General features: G+C 40.5%; 3 protein-coding genes across 9 annotated transcripts in view; 2 read left to right on the top strand and 1 right to left on the bottom strand.

Annotated features, from left to right (window-relative positions):
• The window catches only part of mbpb (myelin basic protein b), a 59173-nt gene extending 55998 nt beyond the window's left edge, over nt 1–3175 (top strand). The window contains exon 5 of the mRNA XM_058647082.1: nt 2855–3175. Within this exon, the coding sequence (XP_058503065.1) occupies nt 2855–3153 (299 nt within the window). The 3' untranslated portion in view covers nt 3154–3175. The remainder of the gene's footprint in view (nt 1–2854) is intronic.
• Nucleotides 3163–18797, top strand: LOC131470968 (myelin basic protein-like). Of its 6 annotated transcripts, XM_058647085.1 has the most exons (7): nt 3163–3416; nt 11140–11241; nt 11438–11464; nt 12486–12515; nt 14518–14598; nt 14759–14777; nt 17312–18797. In XM_058647085.1, the coding sequence occupies exons 1-6, from the start codon at nt 3297–3299 to the stop codon at nt 14759–14761; spliced, it is 363 nt and encodes a 120-aa protein (XP_058503068.1). In that variant the 5' UTR covers nt 3163–3296; the 3' UTR covers nt 14762–14777; nt 17312–18797. The 6 variants fall into 6 exon arrangements, with proteins under 6 accessions (XP_058503068.1, XP_058503072.1, XP_058503066.1 ...); XM_058647089.1 differs by lacking the exon at nt 12486–12515 and having other exon boundaries at nt 14527–14598; XM_058647083.1 differs by lacking the exon at nt 14759–14777.
• Nucleotides 18798–19603: 806 nt separating this feature from the next.
• LOC131471419 (zinc finger protein 236-like) overlaps nt 19604–24644 on the bottom strand; it is a 41907-nt gene continuing 36866 nt past the window's right edge. For both annotated transcript variants that reach the window (XM_058647961.1, XM_058647962.1), the window contains exons 31-32: nt 23992–24165; nt 19604–21081 (exon numbers count right to left, since the gene is read on the bottom strand). In XM_058647961.1, the coding sequence (XP_058503944.1) occupies nt 20966–21081; nt 23992–24165 (290 nt within the window). In that variant the 3' untranslated portion in view covers nt 19604–20965. The remainder of the gene's footprint in view (nt 21082–23991; nt 24166–24644) is intronic.

Below are 24644 nucleotides of genomic sequence, written 5' to 3'. Positions count from 1 at the left end.
ACAGCCAGTGAATTAAAAACAAATACAGACACACAAACTGCTGGCAAGAGGAAACTATTATTGCATATCAGTGTTTGAAAGTGTTCAAAGCACAGGGGAGAGCATGCACTGATTATTTGGAACATATTGTACATACATACCGCTTGTGAAAACTCTCTTGAAGCAGCTGCTCACCCTGAGACAGCTTTGAAAAGCAGCTGCTTTTCTTTTTGTTTTGCTTCTTTTTTTATATCGTGACAGCAATAATGAGGGAATAAGACATGAGTGAGACAACATTCACAGAGCAGGGCCGTGTCTCTGTTGAGGCGACCATCGCCATGATCTGGGACTTGGGATTATGCTGAAGGTGGAGGCATTATTATATCAAGTGTTTTTTTTTGCTCTTGAGTCTTATTACACGCAGTGGTTTTATGAATGATATTTGTTATCTCTGCCTTTCTTGGGAGAGCTGACCGAGGGAAAATAGCTCTTATGCTATAATGAAGCAACTGATGGTGAGTGGAAAACAAAAGCAACAATCACCTCTTATTTACATAGAAAACGATTCTACTCTGTTGAAACTACATTTACCACCGAGACATTTCAAGCCATTTTAAAGACATAATTCTCCAACTGTGTAAAGAAGAAATAAGCAGCCCACACCATGACTCGACTAAAATGCTGTTGCATTTTTACAGTCTGTGCATAGTAAAGTGTGCAATTTATAGGATTCTTTGAAGCGTATAGGATTTTGCATTTGAGTGATACCGAGTATCGTATCAGTTCATCCCCGGTTTCAATATCAAACTTAAATGCTTTAAAGAAAGTGAATACACTTCTGTTGAGAAGTGCTGAGCTTCACATCTTGTGTGGTATTGAATATTAAAAATGTGTCAATCAGATTTCGGTACTCAGCATCAGTGAGAAATTAAGTTTAACTGAGATCTGACAGTGTTTGTGACGTGTGTGTGTGTGCGTGTGTGTGTGTGCTAGAGAGTGTCCATGTTGGTGTTTGTTTAAGTTTAAGAAAGTAATGTAATGTATTTAAAAATAAATAAATGTAATAATACAAGTTAAAAATGACAGTGTCATTTAAGAATCAGTACTGAAGTCCAGATATGATTTTTGTTTTAATTCCCAGCCTTATTAATGGCTCAAAAAGAAAAAAAGGAAAAAAAAAAACCGCCTTGCAGTTCATGGCAGGTCACTGTGGAAGGAATGTGCTGAAAACTTCTGGTTGTCACATCACTTGTAGTAGTAGTGTAACTGTAAGTACTGTAACTTATTACTGTTGATACCAAGTCATAATAATATTAATAATAATAACAATAATAATATTATGTTTTATAATATTACTTTTTAAAGCATTGTTTCCCAAACATTTTCTATGGAGACACGCTTTTTAAAGTAGACTATGTAACACAATAAAATAATAATAACCATGACAAGGGTAGGTCCTGCTGGGATTGGCACCAGTGACCCTCATACGAAGGATAAAGCTGTACATTTGTACATATTTTACTGCTATTAAATCAGCAATTTGCAAGAGATATATGTTTGATAAATGAGTCCAAATTTTATTTTATGTCATTTCGTCAATCGTAAGTATTTGAGCACATTTATTTTGCGACCCAAAAAACATTTCCCATGACCCATCACTGGGTCCTGACTGGGAATGACTTTTCAAGGAGTGATATGTAATTACCCGACACCGGTGGCGACAGGTGAACATCACCGTCCCCCTCATCCTCACCTCCGGATAAAAGATAAGATAAAAAAGAGGAACAAATGAGCCAAAATCTTTTTCCATTAACAGTGACAAAAAAACCTAATATTTGAATGTTGGCGTGACAGATAGCTGCTCCTCAGGGCTCGACTCCCCCACAGGACCAAATCGGTTCCAGATCCGAGTCATACTTGTATCTACTTACCATCCATATTTGACACATGACTTGCAAATCGGCCAGAAGCAAAATGAAGCGGAGTTAGTTACGAGACCAAATAATACTTTTAGTAGATTAGTGTGCTAATGATGCTGCGACAGATACATGGTTGGGGAGTAATTCCATCTAGGATTGCAGCAAACCGTAGTGTGAACCTCTTCATCACACACTCACGCACCACAGAAAGCAGAACTTAGCTCTGCACTCGGAGGCCGTGGCCTCGTGGCTCTCGTCAGGTCCCAAATCAGATAAGTGTCACTGTGCATTGGCTCGAAAATCCATACTTATAGGAGTTATTTTTACGACACTGGGCCTTTTGTTTCCCTCTCACATCTATGCGGCTCTGACAACGGCCCCACTGTGGGAGCAGCATTAGCATGCAGATTCTCTGGTGTAGTGCTACACCATTTGTGCCACGTACAGTGTGGATATTGTCTCAGAGGCAGGAATGCACTGGACGTCCTTCGCTGTGGGAGCGGAGCGGCTTAATGGATCGCTGTCAAAGTGGATCTCTTACAGGAGCAGCTGTGTTTTCACCTCACTGGAACTCAAAAAAAATATCAATAGTACTGTAAGATGATTTATTTAGGGTTCATTCTGTTCCAAAAAAGTGGTGCAACATAAACACTGGTTACAGATTTACTTCTATTTAAGTGTCTCTTTTTTTTTTTTAGCTCTATACCCTCTGATAATGTGTGAACCCACTAGAAACTACCTGCACTACCGGCAGGTCATGATTCGTCCTGAGTTAAAACGTCAAAAAAAAAAAGGAAGCTGGCCCTGCTAATGTCTCTGCTGCAGCAGGAAGGCCACGGCCACATTAAAAAAGAGCCTATTGTGCTGCTGCTGCTGCTGCTGCTGCTGCTGTGGTTTGTTGTGTGCCATGCAGGCCCCCCCCGAGCCCATAGATGACCCTTGTTGTTTCTACACAGGACTGGGTGAGGCAGATGCGAACCAGAACAATGGCTGCGTCTCGAACAAGCCGGCGGTGACTGACTCCACGGGCGCTGAGGGCCCCCACCAGGCCTGGACCCTCGCCAGCACAGCTGACCCTGACGCCGCCACACCACGCCCCCACCTGGCCCGCCTCTTCTCCCGAGATGCCCCGGGCCGCGAGGACAACACCTTCAAAGAGCGACCCTCCGAATCGGACGAGCTGCAGACCATTCAGGAGCACAGCGGAGCGGCGTCAGAGTGCGGGTCGGAGAGCCTCGAACAGGAACTAGACTAGGCTAGCTTTTTTTTTTTCTTCCTCCCTCCCCTCTCTTTTTTCTCTTTTTTCTCCTCCTCTGCCCAATCTCTCATTTAAGAGAGAGACAAGAAGCCCACATTTTGACAAATACGAATAAACCACCACAACTACCGCAACCCGTCATGGCATCTGCAAGCAGCTCCGCACAGGCCGCCTTCGGGCTGGGCCGCAGGAAGAAGGCCCCCGGACTCTTGGATCAGATCGGAAAATTCTTTGGAGGGGACAAGAAGAGGAAGAGCAAGGTGAGGATTCAGGGATGGAAAGAAACTTGACTCTTCTCATGTACAGTATCTCAGTTCATTCAGTTCCAGAACCTCTTTTCAAACTTCTGTTTCTGTAGCGAGAACGCGTTGCATCTTAATTGTTGTATAGAAATGAGGTGGTTTTAATGTTGGTTTTTTTTATGGTGAACCTGAGTCTGACTTTCTTCTACAATTCTCGGTATCTGGTTTCATAGGTGGCAACTGTTGACTCTGGATATTGTTTTTTTTTGTTTGTTTGTTTTTTCAAATCACATGAAGAGGCTGTGATGTTGAATCATTTAGGGATGAACTTCTGTATTGTTCTGTTTTTCTTTACTTTGAACGGTACTGACATGAGTAGCATTTTTTTTCTCTCTTTCGTTAAATTCAATAATCTTGTTTGTGGACGTGCAACGGCGGATCTTTGAGCTTAGTCTGTAACTTTTGACACACAAGAGTTTGAAAACGGCTGTTTCAGTTTCAGCTCAGGTCCTTCCCTAAATGATGATGATGGTGGTGTTGCAAAAGCGATGGGAAACTTTATAAAACCACGTCGTTGAGATTCAATATTGATTCTTCGGATCACGGACCACTAATGCTGCTCTTTGGAGAGTTACTCTCTTAGGGTCCTTTCGTTTGTGGGAAAATCTTTTCAAACAATCTGCGATAACTCAAAGCAACCGAGAGGTAACTTTGCTGCAGTTTGCACAGCTCAGCCGTCACCTTATGCTATAACTGATCAAAGAGAACGAAGTGTATTACCATAATATGATATGCATTATATTAGCTTATTATCATCTCCTCTGTGGGAATATTATGCATCGTAAAGTAAGAACAAACTTATATAATATGTAAAACAATTGCTTTTTTATCATATTGAGTAAATATGAAGAGGCTTAAAATGATTATAGTTTTCTAGTATCATCTTATTGGCTTGTTGGTCTCTGCTGTGGTAGTTCATACTCTGTTTGTGTTCCTGGCATCAGTCGTGCGTTCCAGTTTAGACAGACTGGGATTCACTTCCAGTCATGATGGGCTGCTTGGCAGGGTTGGGGTTGCGACGGCTATTAAGAGCCCGACTGCAGCAGCCTCAGCTCAGTCCCCATTTGCGGTTCGCTCGTTGATGCCATCTGGAGGCCGCACTGAAACGGGGAAATTTCAGCCTCAGCACCCCCCCAAAAAAAAAAGTTGGTGCAAATGTAGAGCGTGCGTTGTTATCCTGAGCTCAGGACAACTACGTATGTGTCCCTCTGTGACAGCTGTTGTCAGACATGGACCTTTCCATGGATGGTGATAGTAAAGCTTCGGTACAACTCCGTGGACAAAACTATTTTTTTTGTCTGTCCATGCAGTGCAAAATATTTGCAAAGAAATCACTCAACAGAATGAAAGTATGCATTTCCCTCCCACCCCCCATGCCTTACTGTAAACTATGAAAAGGTCTTGATTCAGGATGAATTTATTATACATACGTGTCTGTTTTTTTGCCGGTTAGATTAGAATTGTTGTTGTGCTTGTGTAAAACTGCTCTTTGAAACTGTTCAGGGAAAATGACAACAGAACCCGTTGTGAATCTTTCAGTGAAACACTGGCGTCCGATCTGCTGCAGTATTCGCTTGATGATTAACCCCACCCCATCGCCCTCACCCCCTTAAATCGCCATAAACCTGTACATTTCTCTCCATATTGATGACAAGAGTTTATATATTTATCTACTGTATATATTCACCGTGGGTTTGCCTTCACACGAGGAGAGTTAACATCTCAAGTCAAATGACAGACAGGTTCATCAGGCCCCCCCACCTCTGTTGCCTATAGTGAAGACAAGGAAAAAACAGCCGCAGCTGCACAAACCTTTCTGCTGCAAACACTTATTTTTCCAGGGAAAAAAAAAAATCATTACGTTAACAAATTTCCTTTTTTTTATTATGATTATTTTTAGCTTCAATTCTGAACTGCTCTGTAAAATGTGCAAGCGCAGATTATTCACTTACATGCTTATTGTATACTTTCTTACTTCTGCTTCAGTGTTACTGGGGGAGAATCTGTCCTCGCTTGCTGTTATGGGTAACGCTTGTGCATGCTTATTTTGTGTTAACCTGCATTATTTTATGACTTGGACTGTAAGTGTGATGCTGTTTACCGTTTGATTTCTTTTCTTCTTTTTTTTAATTCCTTTGGTCCAAATGATGTAGATTACGTTTTTAAATCTGAGCCTGACCAAAGCGTATCGCCGCCAAGCCAGAAACGTTAAAAAAAAGAGATAAACATCACAAAATAACTCAAAAAGTTTCATGTTATAACTACATGCATGTACTTTAGAACAAGATACAACCACATCCCACGAAATGTCCACATTATAACAAAGTCATTTATAGTTTCTTGGTGTTAAAGTTACTGTAAAGTAAATATAACATGAAACTCTTTATTACGAGATACTGATTCATTATCAGTTTTCTGACGTGGCAGTAATACGCTTCTGTGAGGAAACATTAAGACACGTTCACACACAAAATTAAACCAGTGACGACACAAAGAAAGAAAAACTAGCTTCAGTCTCAGGACACACACAAAAAAAAACTGCAGGGAATCAGCATCTGAATGCTAACGGGGTTTTTCGATGATTTCACATATTATAGGGGGGTAGACAATTGGAGGGTAAATTAAGTTTGCATGAACACGCCTAGCATATATATATTATAGACATAATTTGGCATATGATGCAAAACGATTACTTTCTTTATAAATCAGGCTTTTGCAGAACGGGAAAACCAAAAAAAATGATGTGATCCCACCTGTCGCGCACGTCACATCCGCTCGCTCGCTCGCCTCAGGTTCAGCCGTCTCTGATTGAGTCAGCGAGTTTGTTTGAACCAGCAGTGGATCCGCGTCCCTGATCGCCGTCCCTGGTAACGCCTTTCAACTTTGCAGCGGATACTTGTAACATTTGTATCTCTTCCTAACCTGATCCTGTTCTCGAAGCTTTCTTATTTTTTTGGAATTATTGCTTGATTAAAACTCTTTAACAACACTGACTTTTGTGTTTGGTTGTTTGTTTTCTGTATTAGCAAAGCTCACCGAGTTGTTCTAACACTTTAATACCGAGCGTTTACACAATAGTAACTATGTGACGGTTTGTGCTATTGGAAAAATTCCTAGGGTTTCTGAAAAGCTGAGAAGTTGCACGTCAAAGCCAATGTGGTTATTATGGTCATTTCACTTGTGCTGTTGCAGGAAGCCGGCGAATCAGCGTCTTTGTCACCAGGGAGGAGAAAGTTTGAAGAAACGCCAGTACATAGTTTCCATTTTTTGGCCTGTTTTTGGACATTGACACAAAGACTCAGTCAAATGTTATTTTAAATATGTGTTATACTGTTCAAATGTCAAATTTAAAATTTTTTCTAAATTCTAAATTCATTTTAAATTGTTAATACAACGTTTTAACATGCAGTAAATTGGAAATATTGAGAGTTATTCTGGGAAAATGGGCAAAAGAACATTTTCTGGCCCTTTTATGGTTAAAATACGCCCTGCAGGCGAGCATTTATGGGCTTTTCTTCATATGCAGCCTCAGTCGAGTGACTGTTATCTCCATACTGAGTAACGGATGAGTGGCTTGACTTGTTTGTGTGAGCTTAAAGACAAAATAGCAACAGGAGAGATTTAAACACCTTTTTACTCACAGCTAAAAAGGTCACAGTCCTGTCGTCACCGCCGATGTGGCTCATGATTCTCGTTTCCTATGAGACTCGTGCAAAAATATAACCTCATTCACTTGGACTCAAAATTGCCACATGTGAATCATTTAAAAAAGGCGTCCCAATACTTCTGCATTTAAAATATAAATCAATACTTTCATGTTTCGCTCGCATCTCCTGTGAGTTCAGCTCTGTGTAACCTCGTTGACATTTCTGTTTCAGATGCAAAAAATGTGCGATTATCTTAATTTCCTTGCTAAAAACAAGTTCTGGGCAAACGTGGCACAGGAGATTGTAACATAATGAAAGCGAACACTGTCTGGGGAGACGTTGGTTTTAATTTAATTCGAAGGAAAGCTGCAAATGATTGACACTGGAGAGTTAACGGCGGAGATGTTTTCTCCCATTTATCCGTCAATCACGGATAGAGGAAAATGTTGTTTTTTTTAATGAAACGTTGATGAAATTAAAGTCAGTTACGGTGCAGAAGTAAACATCAAACTTGTGGTTTGAGTAAATGGGCTCGTGTTCTAATGTTCGAACACTTCTTGTGAGCACGTTTCTACAAATGTTTATGTTGTGATTTGTCGCTCATGCACCTGCGGCTGAAGCCGCTGAACTACGCAACGTTGACTTAATAACAGCGCCCCCTGCAGCAACAATGCAGTTTAACAATTTAACAACAATGAAATGAATTCAAAGTCCTTCTTTTTATATGACCCTCAGTTTCTCATGACTCTAGAAGTTCGAGTAGATTGTTATATAACGTGTTACATCTGTATTTTAGGGATTTAAAAAATGACATAATGTTGTCTAATACCCCTAAGGATGTTTGTCATAATCTGCAGTCTCACTAATTCTAACACATGCATGTCGGCCCTTTAAACCGCTAAGGACTGATGTTAAAGAAAAATGAAAGAAGAAGGTTGAAGTAGGAAGACACAGACCTCGACCTGCCGCTGCCATTTTAACACATTCCTCCAGAGACACGGTCATGTTTGTCAGACACATCGATGGACCCCACATTCCCTCTCGTTATGCCTCTGAGAAAGAAAGAAAGAAAGAAAGACAAGAGATTGTAATGATGACTTCTATCCTTAGGTGAATAGAGTCACAGTTAGAGTGCGATGCTGTGAGGCTGTAATCTGCAAACCTGCTTCCTAACAATGGGGGGTGGAGGCGCATGAACAGTCAGACGTCGACATCTCGTTTCCCACAAATCAGACATTTCACCTCAGTTCTTGATTAGCGGCAAAAGTCCCTGATTAAGTGAAAGAAAACTTATTCTTCTTATTTTTTTTTCCGGTGTTGATCCACAGAGGTGCCGAAAGATAAAGATAAAAGATAAACATTTCGACCGATCTCCAAGACTTCTCCCCTGTGAGAGGATTTATTATTAAGCGCCATTCATAATGTAGAAGACTCCTGCCCAGACGGTGACCTCTAACCTCTAAAGGGAGATGACTGCCATCATTAACCTGCACTTTGTGATGCCTTTGCTTTTTTCCATCTGACACGTGCAAGTAAAGATGGGAGAGATGTTGTTTTCTCTCACTGACAGTAATAGAAGATTGGTACGACTCACGCGTTTGGCTGTTAATATAACGCCGAGTCACCTTCCACTCAGTGTCAGGGTCACTCGCTGTACACACTCTAAAGCCCTTTGAGGCACATTGTGTTTGTGATGTTGGGCTAGAGAAATAAATTTGACTTGACTTCTAAGCTGATGGTGAACTTTACAAACTCACTATATATAATATTCAAGGTATTGACAGAACCAGAATATACTGTCTGAGCAAAGTGTACATCACCTATAGAGTTAAGCCTTTTACATGTACTTAACGACAGCATCCTTTCTAGTATGTGAAGGCCACAGTTCAAGTGTGGGAAAGAAAGGTAGGTGTTGCAATCTGCAGTCTCACCAGTAGATGTCACTAATTCTTTCACACTGGACCATCAAAGGGCATTTTATTTTGTTTGTTTGGACGTCATTAATATTATTATCAGTGTATAACTGTTAAAAGGAAGGATGATTATTGTTATTAGAGTATCAGGGCCACATGTAAACAAAAATGTAATCAAACTTCTGACTTTATTCCTTAGTATTCTGACTTTTTTCCTTAGAATTTTAACTTTTTTTCTAAGAATTCTTACTTTTTTCTTTAGAATTCTTTAGAATTCTGACTTTTTTCCTTAGAATTCTGACTTTTTTCCTCAGAAATGTGACTTTTTCCCTTAGAATTGTGACTTTTTTCCTTAGAATTCTTACTTAAATCCAAGAATTCTGTCTTTTTTTCCTTAAAACCTGCTCTTTTCCACTGAATGGAAAGTTCAGGAAGAAGTTTCTACACTTGAATGATGACGACAGCGGTGGCTCAATACAAATGCAATTTAAACACAGCTCAGATTTGGCAAAAAAAAATGTCTCACAGATGCCACAGGTCAAGATTTGAAAGTCCATCATCACTGAGCTGAGGGCGAACCACAAACTAATGGAAAAAACCTCATCTGCATAATCTTCCCCTTTCCATTTGGTTTAAGCCGAGCGAAATAATCCATGCTCATATGTTAGTTAGTTCCTTCCTTTTTAGCATTTTTTAAAATTAATAAAAACATGTTTTGAAGAAGCAGAGGAGAGCAAATTCAGACTCCTTAACATCAAAGGCACAACAACAACCATGGCTGAAATTGAGACTACACACCTGTCTGAATTCATACTGCTTTATTTGATCTCCCGTTTCTTCTCCCTTCTCCTCCACTTTCCACTCCAATAAAAAGACACCGTAGCACGGGAGCAATTCTTCTACCTTTATCTGCATCCATTAGAGACATGGAACACATGTGACACACACAATAGGATATATTAGGCTGTTCTATTCAAAGTGGGGATGCAGTCATTTTTACCAACACACGTACATTCGGTGGTAGTAACAATAACAAACCTCACACTGGAACATAAAAGCTGTGGTTTCACTCTCGCCGGCCCATTTCTGGAAAGCTTAAAAAAAACAAAAAACGACAGAGAAGGTGGCTCGTGATGTAACACCACATGTTGATCATATTGTGTGAACGGAGGTGGCACCGATGGTTCCGTCCCCTCTGGTTACCTTCCAGCGCTTTGATGTGAAATAATGGCTGTGAATCATCACCGGGCTCTGCCTGCACCACACACACACACACACACACACACACACACACACACACACACACACACACACTTTCCTCCTGCATTAATAGACTCACAGAAAAATGAAAAGACTAATCATATTGCTGGGATGTATCAGGTCATTTGATATTAAACATCCTTTTTTTTTTTTAACCGTGTCTGTGTTGTTTTCATTCACTAACATCATCATTATTTTTTTTTACATTTAGAGTTTTGTTTCAGGCGTAAAACAAACATGTCGTGTATGTCGCCAGCCTTTTTGTAAAGTCTAACTCTGAAGCACTTGGAGCGAAACTGATGTGTTCACGCGCACAGGCGATGACTCATCTTCTTGGCAGATAAAGCCTTAGACATGCTTAACTACTCGGTTTTTTCTTTGTAATTAGTTTGGAAGACTGACGGGCAAAAGGTGTTTGTCAGTATGGCACAAAGATTAATAAGGTTGCTTTTCAAAGTTGCTCATTATAAAAAAAACAGGTCTCCTCAACTGTATTATGATGGAGCATGGATATAAGATCAAACTACCAACATTAATATGTCTGATTTACAGTATATATTCATTTAATTTACATTTTTTCAATATATAAATATATATAGCAGTATTAGTTGCCTCACATTTGCATTCGCCACTGTGTTGTTGAGTAACCGTTATGCAACAGTTTCAAATTCATTTAGGACAAGGATCAGGACAATATGTAAAACAGGAGATTAGTGTAATGTCCGCTGTTTAATGCATGTTTAACTTCATATAAGAGTACTCAGTAATGACTACAATCACATTTATTATTAAAGAACAGAAGACTGAAAGCTCGAGTGGGTTTTTGGCGATAGCGTACATTAAATACCCTTTCCTTTCCAGGGATCTTTCCGAGGTCTCTCTCCAGCCCCTCAGAAAGCATCTGCCACTTCCCCACGTAAGCGTGGAGCAGAGAACGCTGTGGTCCACTTCTTCCGCACGATCGTGAGTAATCCTCAGCACGAACAGACAATACTGTGCACCTCTTAAGCACTCGCACTATCCAAGGTTATCTCTCTTTTTTTAGTATGTCAGCAGCATCTTTTACTGCTGTGTTTGTCTCTTTCACTGCACTTGTTTCCCCTCTCAGCATCTCCTTTTAAACCTTTTTATACCCTTTCTCTTATTAACGCTTCTTCAGGTGTCCCCAGCCCCTCCTAAGTCCAGGGTGAGTCTGCTTTGCAATTGTCTCTTTTGAAGGAATTACAATGTATTGTCAGTTATAGATACACAATAGAACGTTGTCGTGACAAAAAGGCTCCTCCATACCTTCCATGTGCAGTTGAGTACATGCTCCTATTGTGCAGACATGGCCACGGCGTCAGTCAGTCTAGCTTTCCAGAACATGCATTCTCCGTTTTTTATTCCAGTAGAGCCTTTTAAATCAAGAAGAAGAAGATTAATGTGCTGTGTAAGCCTTTTTGGGGAAAAAACAAATGGAACCACATGACCAAAGGGAGATGTGGTGCTGTTGAATAAGACAAACAAAAAGACACCCAAAGAGAAGATATCATATGCAGTCACTCATTTAGAACAGGACAATCTGGGTCCTAGTGTGTGTGTGTGTGTGTTGTTAGTTACCGTCTTTGTCGTAGTACCGTGTAAACAATCACACTGAAACAGTGTCCTTAGCCATACAGACATTAAAGAAGTAGTATCTGTCCTCGTGTCTCACCGTCACGGCTATGACTGGACTGCCCTTTTTTCTCACAGCAGACATTTTGACATGTTTCGGCAGGAAAGGCAACAGGTGCTACAGATTATAATGACAATGTCAGGACAGTGTGACAGCGACCCAGCGTGCACACTGAAACTGAGGAAGCTAAATGGAACTCAGCCAATCCTGAATGACGATTGTTTACACCCGCGCTGTTCCCACTGTGCACAACGACTCATTTACAGGGTTATACTCGCATACATTTATATTTCTCTGTCTGCTGAATGTCACTTGTCTATGTGAGCATGTGCCTTGCTTCTCCTTCTCTCTTTTCCCTCACATGTCTGCCCACCTCCCTCTTTCCTCTGTTCCTCATCTGCTCCTGCCCCCTGTGACCTCTCCCTCCCTGGATGGACCCTCCCGTCTGCCTCCTCTCCTTCCCATCCTGCCTTTTGCGCCGAGTAAGACACACGTTCCTTCTTCTTCTTCTGTCTCTCTTTTACTTGTCCCTTGTCTCTCTCTGCACATCCAGTGGAGAGGAGTAGCAGCCAAGATGGGCCTGGTAGGTGGTTTGAAACTCCCAAAACACACCTAATTAAACTCGAGCAAAGGGCAAGTGAGGTCTCTTTGGCTCCATTTTTATTTAGTCCCCATCAGCCTCTTTAAGCCGCCGCAATCTCGCCATACATCACTGATAACGGCCTCATTTCCCTCTGACTTAAGTCCATTCTCAAGCAGATCATCCCCCATTTTGTCTCTTTTTGCCGCCCGACTCGCCACATGTGCATATCGAGTATTCATGACAACACAGGCATTACTCCACTCTTCATTAAGCTTGTTTCAATTCAAGATTCCTCTGTGGCTGGTTGAAGTGGTGAAGCTGCCTTCTGCTTAATCTGGCGACACTTGATTTGAGGTCCTGGTGAAAGTGCACGCACGTGTGTGTGTGTGTGTGTGAGTGAGAGAGAGTTTGTCTGCTCTGAAACATGAAGCAACAGACGAGGGTTTAGGGGGTGAAAGGTTAATGCTGAGGACAAGTCTGCTTAAGGACTCTATTAAAAGACAGTCTTTCTTCTATGTTTCAATTCCTGCATCGACATTATTGTGTTTTCAGAGAGTTTCAGCTCCGTATCAGATCTAAGTTGCGTCCAATCTATCGCGCACACATGCTGGTGTAAACAGGAAGTAGATTCTCTCCTCTGGAGTTGCAGTTTCTAACGAGAAAACTCACTTAGGAAAAGACAAACTAACAAATAATCTAAAATAAGGCCAGATTTGAATGATACAAAAGACACTTTGTTCCTTTTTTTTTTTTTTTGTTGATTTTTAAACTCTGATTTGGCTGATAGAAATACATAGAAATACAGTACCATAGTAAAACTGCGAAACTGCATCGTGTGTTTTAAAGTGCAACATGTAAACAGTAAAACTAAGTAGAGAATGTGATTTTATTCATTCACCACCCTGCACCCCTCAGCTGAACATAAGTGTTTATAGAGCTCCACACTCACGACTGATAGTTGAGTCATGGTCGATAATAAACAATCGGGAAGCAAATGCACGTCACTGTGTTTGGTTTCTAAAGGTCTCGTTTTTTTTGCCCTACTGTCCTTGAACTTCAGGTTTGTGGGTTTAAATGCCGGGGTAGTGTGGCTTATCTGGAGTAGAACTTTATTTTGGATCATTATTATTAATAATAATATTATTATTATTATTATTGTTGTTATTATTTAGATGCTATGGTTCATTGAAGGTTAAACTAAAATATAACGCAATTCTACATTTGCCATATTATCAGAAAGACATTTATCAATGTTATAGTCATTCAAGGTAAATGCCAAGTAAGATAAGCAGTGAAATGAGTGACAGGTTTTGAAATGTCGATGGTTGTCAAGGGGCAAAGTTTTAAAGACAACATTATTGATGCTAGGATTGACCAAGTCTGCTCATGAGGGAAAAACCGACCATGGACATCTGTTCTGCAACGATATTCACACAGTCCCTAAGTGCTCTTCAAAATAGATTGCTGTCCTATATTTCATTTCCCTTCACATATGGTCAAACATTGACATTTCTATCACAGCTGTGCCATTTTTTTTTATTTATTTTTTTTTTCTAAAGAAATACCAAAACTAAATGTATTTGCTTAATTGAGTCCGCCGTCAAGAGGTAAATGTTGCAAAGACACAACCGGCGCCACAGTCGCCGGGACCCGATTTACCTTACGAGATTGAACGTCAACGAAGTCACAAGGGAGACCTCGCGAGTTTTCAGAGAGACCACAGGCAACGTTGCCCTTTCACACCAGGCCTTGCTGCTTTATAGCTTTTCTTGCTCATGCATAATTCATTGAAAATGATAACACACAATTACACGGTGAAAGCAGGACATAGGTGAACTGCACTGGAACTGATACCATGTTTTTTCAGTCTTTGTAAATCCCAGAGAGAAGGGGAAATTATATTTATATATTGTACTCTTTATTCTCTGAGTTTTCACGGTAGCCACATCTCAGTCTCTTGGCAACTATTTCACCACACTGACTTCCTCTTCTTCTCTGGCAGGGCGACCAGAAGTCACAGTCTAAAGCCAAGAAGGCCAGTGCAGGGGACGGCAAAGGCTCCCTGACTAGGATCTTCAAAATGGTGAGGAAAAATAAATAACCCTCCTTAACAGACCAAAGTTCAAAGTTCGATCAAAGTTATTTTCCCCATTATTTCTCTCCACGCTCCTTATCTATGTAATTGTGTTGAAAATGTGATATTTTTCATTAATCACTTTCTTGCCCGTTTTTTCCTGCCTCAGTGATGATATCAACAGCAGAGTGAGTAATTGATACCCGATGGAGCCGGAGTTGAGTTTAACTCACTTCACATTCGCTCAACATTGATATGCTCAGAAGACATCCTAATCTCATTACTACTGCAGCAGCGGAATAATAAGAGGCTCTCAGAGACAAGATTGATCACAGTGCACGCTGTGAACTTTTATAACCGCGCCATGGACGGTAGATCCACTTCTGATACAGAAGTAGTGCTACAGCTAACGTATAGCAACTGCAGCTTCGCAGGGAAGCCGCTGCTTATGCACAATGTATAATATACCTTATGTCATACCATCCATCACTTGTCGAGCACCAGAGGCCGCAAACGCACTGCACGCAAACGCTGGTGGAATACAAATCTGGCACACTGGCCATTTTTTTTGAATCAACATTAACAGTAGCAAAGGTGTTTTTCTATGTACAATATAGATGGAGGTGGTGTCAGTAGCACATTTATATATAGAAACGATGGCGAAAAAGAGGAAGTAATAACAACAAATAGCTGGCTATATGGAAAATATTTAAATATACTAGTTAGTAAAGACAAATTCATTACATGAAGGTTTGAAATGTTTACGATCTAATGAAAGCTGCTATAATCGATATTTTTTTAAGGATTTTTATGATAATTGTAATAATATCTGTACGGTGCCAGAAAGATCAGCTATTAATCACAGTAACAGGAAGTGAGATGCATCTTCATGTAACAATTTCAAGCTTTTTTTTTCTCTCTCTCTCCAGTAAACACTCACATACACAAAAAAGTGCTTCACTTTAATGGTATAACATTTCCCCTGGGTAATATTCAGGTGCTGTGCCGTGGGTGCATCTGCATGATTATAGGGAATATTTACTCTGAAGTGTAACTCTTTTTTCCATGTATAAATGAAGGCTGTCTTTCTTTTGTTTTTGTGTTCCATCATCATCTTTTACCAGTCTGCACAAATCTCAACATTCAACCTCCTCACTCGTTAATTTGCTTCCACACTGTGTATGTCATGCTCTGGCTGTTCTCCCTCTTCATTATAAATTAGCCGGCCTTTCTCTCAGCGTAACTTTAGATTGACTAATTCAGCAACAAGTGACTGTGGACAGAAAGCCACATTTCCCTGGGGCTGCATCCTCATCTGTGTGGCTTAACTGTTTTCGCTATAATCTGCAGGAAAGAAAAAAAAGAAAAAACAGCTCTGGAGATCAACAACTTCGGAGTCGCTGCTGTCTAAACTGTGTGATACGACTAATTAACACACGCCTCAGTGCCATGGCACCGTAACTCCAGTTTCTTCTGCATGAATGGCATCGCTGTGAAAAATGGAAATGAGCACAAAGCCACATTCAGTTTTAATTAATGTTTCCGCGCTTAGTTCCTATTCAGTGTCTGCTTCCAGTTCCAGATTTAAATCTCAGTGCACTTGCTGCAAATCTGAGGGTTTTTTTTTTCTATTCCATGACAGATGTGTGGATTTCATCGGAAATTGCTTAGAACAGAAGCCCAATTATTGGCCTTCACTCTACGAGGACGAGTAAAAGGCTTCTGACAATATGGATTATCCTCTCGAGCGATCCGTAAAGATGTGTCTCATTTGTATAATCTTCCTCCAGCGAGAGAGAGAGAGAGAGGGAAGGGAAAAGTTCAGTGTAGCTTGTAAAGACGGCTTTGTGATAAACACAGAACATCTGCTTTGGAACTTTATGAACAAACATCAATTCTTTTTCCTGCGAGAGGCAGCAATTCAAGCAGTTACACTCGTATTTCTCCGTACTCACTCCATATATATGTAATATGCCCTTGGAGGAGAGAGAGAGAGAGTCTCAATTCGTTTATTATTCTTTATGGACCAATATAGTGAAGCTGCTGTAATATAAACAATACTTCTGTACTTCAGAAACTCATAGGATTGAACAATTGATTAAAAAAACAACTCAAAATTTCACTTTTTGCTCAAAATACTGAGAAACAATGACACAGCTTTCTGTTTATCATGATTTTAACTAAGTATATACTGTTTTTTGTTTATTTCTCATAATGCTGTGTCACTGTCTTTATTTTCCATGACTCTGACATAAAAATGTACATGAAATATTGAATAATTTCTTACAAATCCATCTTTTCTCCTCAATGGTATTCTACAATGTGGGCCTGAAAATCGCCCGCATGCACAGCTTACTAACCTGCCTATCGCTCACATCACAGGACCACTCTGACTTTTCAGTGTTAAAGGCTAAAAAGCTCATTTCACATAAGAACTGCCAGACAGCTAATGCTGTCAAATTCCTAACGACTCATAATCACCATCATCAAAAATGGCAAAAAACCCATATATTTAGCTGTCAGGCGTTATTGGCTACGATTCCATTTTATTCACGGTGCTTCTTGTTTAAGTGTCGCTAAAGCCCTCAGACAGAGCTATCATTACATATCGAGTGGATTGTGCGACGCTGAAAACACATCAGAGTGGTCATTTAATACCTGAGCGGACCTGCAGGGCTGCCATCTGCACACGTTCATCACATCTATGTCTCCTCTGTTACAGGGAAGTAGGAGCGCTTCTCCAGGCAAACGCTGAGGTCCCTCTCTACATCCCAGTCCAACTGCTTAAGGGGAGAAGTTCAAGAACATGAGACTGAAGTGGGGAGAAAAAAAAAACAAACAAAAACAAACAAGGAGGAGGAAACCTCTCACACTCGATTCCCAGTGCATCTCTGATAACACTTTAATTGCTAAATCCCTCCCCTCTCCTGTCACCCCCTTTGGCTGGTAGATAGTGACACAATCTGTTACCCCACACCTCTTTCCATTGCATGCCTTGCGCTGAGTAGTCTGCACTGTCATCACCACGAGTCTGTACTGTTTGCTGAAGTTGACCCTGAAGCCGCTCACATGTGTAGCCTGAATGATACTGTGTGCTTGAGTTTCTGTGCATGTCTTAAACATTGGTTTTCCTAACATACGATGGCTGAACTGGAGCAAGCCCGGGCGCCTCTGAAGGTTCAGGCCGGTGCAAGTCCGACTGACTTGTCCGTTGTTGCCATTTGCCGACTGGTTGAAAAGACCGGGGTTGTTTCTGTTTGATTAAGAGCGATTTTCTGTCTCGTCACACTGTCGATTGTTGTTCCCTCAAATGTTTCTCCCACATAAACCCGTGATTGACTTTTTGTTTTTTTTATAATCTATTTAACAGACTTTACATTTTGAGAGCCATCGTGGCCGTTTTATGTGTTTTCATTCAACCCTCTGTGTCTCGGCTGTACTTAAGTGTCCTGTCATGAATGTCTCGTTGCTCTATGTCATTAAGGCTGGCTGTGGGTTTTGTGGTTAATTTCTAAACTTTCTAAATGACTATTGTGCAATAGCCATTGAGTCAATTTGTCATCTCTAAAGAACTTGTTCTTTTTCAGTCATGAGATAATGGCATACACTAATTTTCTTTTCTATATAGAGAACTAAATTACTTTGTGTCCTACTCTCCACTATTTCTGACCTTGGTCTGCGCTTTCGTGTAGTTTTCTGTCTTTACTGCTTCTCTTATGCACAGCACACTCAGTGTCAACGGAATTCACACAAAAAAACTCAGTGACAAGTGCCTTTGCCTCCTGAATGACCAAAAATAATGCGCTGTGTCTCCATATGTTGTGGATAATGGAACAAACAACACAATTTCAAAAAGGTGCTCTGTGACTAACTCTGTACTAACACGTTATATGGTGTTATTTGAGAATGTGCAGGTTGAAAGTTTTTCCAAATAAAAAAAAGTTCAGCACTAAACAATCCAAACATCCATCTTCTAAAAGCCGGCGTGTGCATGCGTGTGTGTGTGTGTGTGATGTTGTGGTGTCCATTTTCTCTTACTGTCTTGAGTGTGCTTGAGCCTCTTGAGTGCTGCGTTGTGTCGATTTTCTTCTCCCCCTGAATGGATCCACAGAATGAATGTAAAGGCGCTCCCCATTATAGCATGTGTAATAAAAACATGACCAACTACTTAACTGAGAATAAAAAAATAAAAATGATGAAAGCAACTATTCTTTTCTGCCTTGTGAAGTGTGTGTGTGTCTTGTCATAACTGAGCATGACCAACAACACATTTGCATCATAAAAACATGACGCAGACAAGTGGGCTTACTGGGTATAGGATGACAGCTGCACAGCAAACAAGAGGTATGATGTAATAGTTTCTTTTTTTTTTTAAAAAAACCCTGAATCCATGACTCAGCGGGTTATCATTATTCTTTACAGTGATTTATCTGGGTGATTCGTGACTGGGGGGGGGGAAAATGGAGCCCCACTCAAGCTCAGTGTAATTGCACAGAGACGAAGATGAAACCTGAGTGTTAGAGCTGGCCCTTTAACTCCGTTCAAGATAAACCTTGTGAGATGGCTCTGCTCTGGTCGTGAGCCTTTGGGAGCAATTATTTTGACCTAAAAATTCAAGTGGATAATTCTCCTGCCACTTTATAAACAAACACATGCAGCTACTGGGGCTGCAAGCCTTCTGTCCATGTTTTGAAGTCCTATTGTTTCCAGTGAAAAAGAAAGAAACAAAGAAACAAACTCTGGCTTTATAGGTTGAGGACAGTAACTCTCACATTTTCGAAGCAACGCTGATAAAACATGAAGTTAAATTTAGAATTAGAAAATTAATAAGATACATATAATATTAAACATTCTGATATCTTTGGCTTGGGGTACTCTAACTGCACACATAATATGTTCATCCTTCCCTCCCACTCAGCTACAGCAAATCCAAGGTGAAAGGCAGGATATAGCCAAGTATAACAAAATGTTTAAATTCCTTTAAATAACCAGGACACACTATCCTACACAGCAGTTTAAATTGGTAGAAAAATTAGTTTAATTACTTTTCATAACTTATTATAGACAATAGAAAAACAACCACAAAAAGGAGGGGGGAAAACAGCTTATTGTCTGTACATTAGCTTTGCTTCATAATAAATGCAACATTTCATAATGCCACACAAACTATGTTGTGGCGGCTCGTCAGAAAATATATGCAAATCTAACTACACTATTTACAAAAAATGACCTGCATGTGACGTGTGAGTTTGAATGACGGGATATCTACAGGAAACACAACGCGGACAAACGTGTTCAGTCAAAAAAAGCTCAAGCAGGATCAAATCGGGATCAGTGTCCTCAGTGGCAAGCTTCACAAACATGTCCGTCGCTGCTTTGCGACGAAATAAACACACAAACGGCTAATGACATTTCATTTTGAGACAAAATATATATATACAGTATACATAAGTAAAAAAAAATAATAATTGTAAACCTATGAAACAAATCTGTGCTGTGTTGCTTTTGAAGCAGTGACAGCAGTGCAGTCTTTTGCAGTGCGGCGAGCGTAAGTGTGAGCGGAGACAAGTCATTTTCTCGCAGAACTTGGGGAGTCTGGACACGCGAGAGCGAGTTCAGCAGAATCTGCAAAAAATGTTGCCTTGTTTTGGCTTTTTATCCACACAGAACCAGTGTTTTGGGAGCCCCGGGGCGCAATTGTTGGATTTGCTGTCCTTATATTTTCGTTTCGTCATAATTTCCTTCATGTGTTTCCGGCGTGTTTGGTCTGTTGTATGAAAACTTATTTCATTTCTTGTCTTCTCTTTCTGTGAGTGTACAAACTGTAATAAACGGAGAGACACATGGCACACGTGCATCATGCGCATGCTCCACGTCATCTTCTCCATTTTGGAAGTGTTTCTGTGCCATGTACAGGCCTGGCACATGTACTACAGCGTTTAGAGTCTTTTTTTTCAGTTTACCGTTTACTAAAATTGTTTTAAGACAGATAAAGATCGTACAGGGAAAGTTCTGTTCCTGGCTTGATAAGGTTCTCGATAACATTGTCAGGATTACAGGGACCACTGGGATACATGTGCTTATTGAGCAAAACCTCTCTGAAGGTTATCTTAGTGATGACAATCAAGACTCCAGCAAAACAGATGAAAGTCATTAAGCCAATCAGAGGGAACCAGACCCCCCTTACTTCGCTGCTAATTTGCTCTAATTGGAGCACACTGTGACCACAGTAAAAGCCTTTGATATACTGTGGTGCAAATCTTAAATGTTTTACATGTTTTTCTAACTGAATAATCCATTTCGAGAGGCAGAAAATGTTTGACAAATCTTTGCCGTTGGGTTGTAAAACTCACTGCACTCAACATTTCGCTTGCTGTCAGGGAAAGACATTTTGCCAGTCTCCAGATGACTCAGGAACAACCTCCAGGTCAAGTTCGGGAGTGACCTGAGACGCCACCTCTCCTTGGCTCAGGGACACATCCTGGATCTGACCTGGGAGGAGAAAGTGGGGAAAAAATAGACGATGAGTACCGTGCTGCATGACTACCGAAGGAGTCCTCGAGATGGGTAATAACAGAGCTTTGTGAGGCAGAAGAAAAAGCCCATTAACACACATTTACAGTTTCACTAGAAGCTCTGATTCTCTATTCAACTTGCCAGTGGCTGTCACGCAAAAAAGAACATCTTTCAAAGAGCAATCTTCCCCCCGCCTCAATCTGCCAACATTTGTTTTAATATCTTGCATTTTTCCAGTTTGCGCTTTCTTCTAACACGTCAATTACACTAACTATATAATGAGACCTGACAGATGTAGGATATGATCATTGTGGGTTGTAAATGTGGCATGAGTCATGTGTCATAGTTGTATTCAGCTTAAAATATATTGAACACAAAACAGCAGAGATTCACACAGGCTTGTTCTCCTGCTGCAGGCCATGCACTGAATTGAGTTTTACAGTAAAAGTCATTATATTATTTGTCTGTAACACTTGAAACACATAAGCAAAAGGGCTGTACAAGGGAGTCACTCACTTTGATATGAAGAAATTACAAGATTATGTACACAAACGGAGACCAATTACAAAATATCACGCAAACAAAAGGTACATTTATGGTTGACACTCATCTGTTGTCATTACACACAGTGAATTTGTCAGATCAGCGTTAAACTGGTTATACACTGTCATAACCTCTCACTTACCACCACTCACAGACTGAGGATTAAATGTTTATATTTGCAAATAACACAAGTGTAGTAAGTGTAGTCTTGAATTATATAGCACTGTCAGCACTGCTCCATAAATAAAAAAAAAAACACAAATTGGAATAAAAAATAATTGAGAAATAAAATGTAAAAACAGAACTAGAGTTAGGTAAAAATCTCTTGATTCTGAAAAGTTTCAAGAGGAACTGCGGTTGTTGCTTTTATATTTGATTATCGGCAGTGCTGGTTATTAAATGTGAAAAAAAATATTCATTTGCCGTGTGAAGAGAAAGAAAGAATACCTTGAAAGATTTAGAAGTGAATCTGTAACCTAATTAAGTCTGGAACTTATTACCTGCAATACTACAGAGGTCAGAATCTCAGACATGACTTTTTACACAATCGAGCCTCCAGCCAGTGTGTCAAGTTGAATAAGTAGAACAGATCCATCAGCAGTGTGTTCCACGGGTCAACATCAAAAGCCGCCCGTCAGACTGAGGTGGGACGTTGGGAGTGACGTGAAAGCCAATGTGAGAGTGAGTTGGTTGCACTCTTGGCCAATGTTAAACCAAAGGGGAGTCATGGACCGGTACCCGACTGAAGCAGGACGAAGCGGTGACTTAAAATTCAGAACAAGCATCTGCTGATAACAAAGAAGATAGCTTCAAGAGAACAGGCGATAGGGCCGTTGCTACAGTTCTCTTGCTCTACAGTATCTGTGGCGGACGTGCATACGCATTAATGGCGAGCATGGGGGTGACTGAGTGCTGCCATTGTTGGGCTCGTTCTCATCAGATAGCGAGGAGAATCATCGGGGGAAAGGAGAACTTGAGAGACAGTTCGGGCTCCGCAGAGGGAGGCCAACAATGTCTGCCAGCAGTCTTTAGTGTTCAAGGATACCTTTTCATGTGCTGTGCCTATTATGCGGAAAATACTGCATTACGTGAGATGGCTACGGGACACACACACACTCCCAAACACACATGAAGACACAAGGAAAAGGAGACCAGGGCTCAAGCTTAAGGACTTTCTGTCATCCTGGGATTGGGATTGTGATGAATCCAGGATGAGAGATCCAGACAGAGAATTTTTTTGTGACAATGAAAGCTATTGATAAAACTGACATTCACATGTGTACAAAATGTCACTGTTAGAGTGATAATGCCGCTCCGTTGCGCTAAAATACTGTTGTCTTTTACATGAAGAAAACACACAAGTGGATCAACATCCTGACCCGCTGGCCTCACACCAGCCACAGCTGCAAAAGTGAATTCAAACCACCTGAATGGAGTTAACTTGTTAGCATCAATTAAAGCTCCAGTATGCAACCTGGATGTCACCAAAAGACAGCTTTCTAAAAGGATGACATTAGGTCATGTTTCAGTATCTCACTACCTCACTCATGTTTCAGAGAACTAGAGCTAACTCCTTAACATAAAGTCTGCTGTCATCTCACTTTACTTGAGTAGCTGTTATGCGTTTGTGATATGAAATGTATCACTGTGTCACAATACTGAGAAACACGGAGCGAGTCGCGTGAAGCTTAATCACCATTGTGTGAACTCGTTTGATTCTTGGATGCATCAGACATTTGTTTCCACTGAAAAGTCACACACTTAAGCTTTAAGATTAAGATTTCTGTTAACATCAGACTCATATTAACAGTACATGTAACATTACTGTTTTTTCCCTGACACGCCTGGTACCTAATTATCTTAGTGATGTTAGTCTCGGGGAAAACATTGACGTTATGCATCGAGAAAATGAATTCACTTCATCCAGCCCACAGATGCTTTGTGGTGATAGAAACTGGTCCGTGCCTCCTCCTTCCACAGCTATTCTCTCGCAGTGAAAAGGGGCTTTGATAAAACTTTTCATTTCAATTCAAATAAAAAAAGGTTGATGATTGATTACTTAATCATTTGTATGATAATGTATTTATTAAAAAGGGTCACTTTGAATGGTTATGAGTGATAATAATGTCGGAAACAAGACTGGGACGAACCGGATTCATTAAACGGACCTGGAGGGACAATGACAAGAGTTAGGAACCCTATGGACCTCATTATTAAATGCTTATCAGTCCTGATACTGTTCCTCAGTGAGAGTGAAATAAACAGAGCGAGAATGAGAGGTGACTAATAGCTTTCATCATGCGTGTGTGTGCATGTGTGAGAGAGTTGCGGTCATCTGCTCACCATAGCCGTGAGATCTCTTCATGTGGTGCTTCATGTTGCTCTTCTGCGTGAACCTGATGCTGCACACTTCACACTTGAAGGGCTTCTTTCCAGTGTGTTTGACCATGTGGACCTGCAGAGCACTCTTCTGGTTGAAAGCCTTGTCACACTGACTGCATTTGAAGGGACGCTCGCCTGTGGAAAAGCATTAAGGGGTTGTATTAGTATTAGCGGCATAGAGACTCTTGCACACTGTCTGAACTTGCAAGAATACTTTTATTGCTGCGATGTTCAGGGCTATCCTACACTTTATACAGTATAAGGTCATTATTCTTTCGTTAGACATAGTTTAAACAAATAAAAATGATTTTATGATCTAAAGAAATTGTATAAATGAACAGTATTTACACCTAAAACAGGGTTAGTTACAAACGTGTCACTCTTCCTTGTCCAATAAGTGCTGTCATTCCAGTGTACATTCATTGTAGTTGCTGATCTTGATCATGCACTGGGGAAAACCTAAGATTTGTTGCTGTTGCTTGGTGAAAATACAAAAAAAAGCTGCAAAAAAAAAAACAAACAGGCACTGCAAGGCTGTGAAATGAACCAGAATAGAAAAGGGACCAATGAGAATCTTTCTCAACAGCATTCAAATGAGTCTATTCAAATGGTAA

The sequence above is a fragment of the Solea solea genome, chromosome 13 (genome assembly GCF_958295425.1).
Source record: "Solea solea chromosome 13, fSolSol10.1, whole genome shotgun sequence".
Lineage (NCBI taxonomy): Eukaryota > Metazoa > Chordata > Actinopteri > Pleuronectiformes > Soleidae > Solea > Solea solea.
This window is presented reverse-complemented; position numbering and strand designations above follow the sequence as displayed.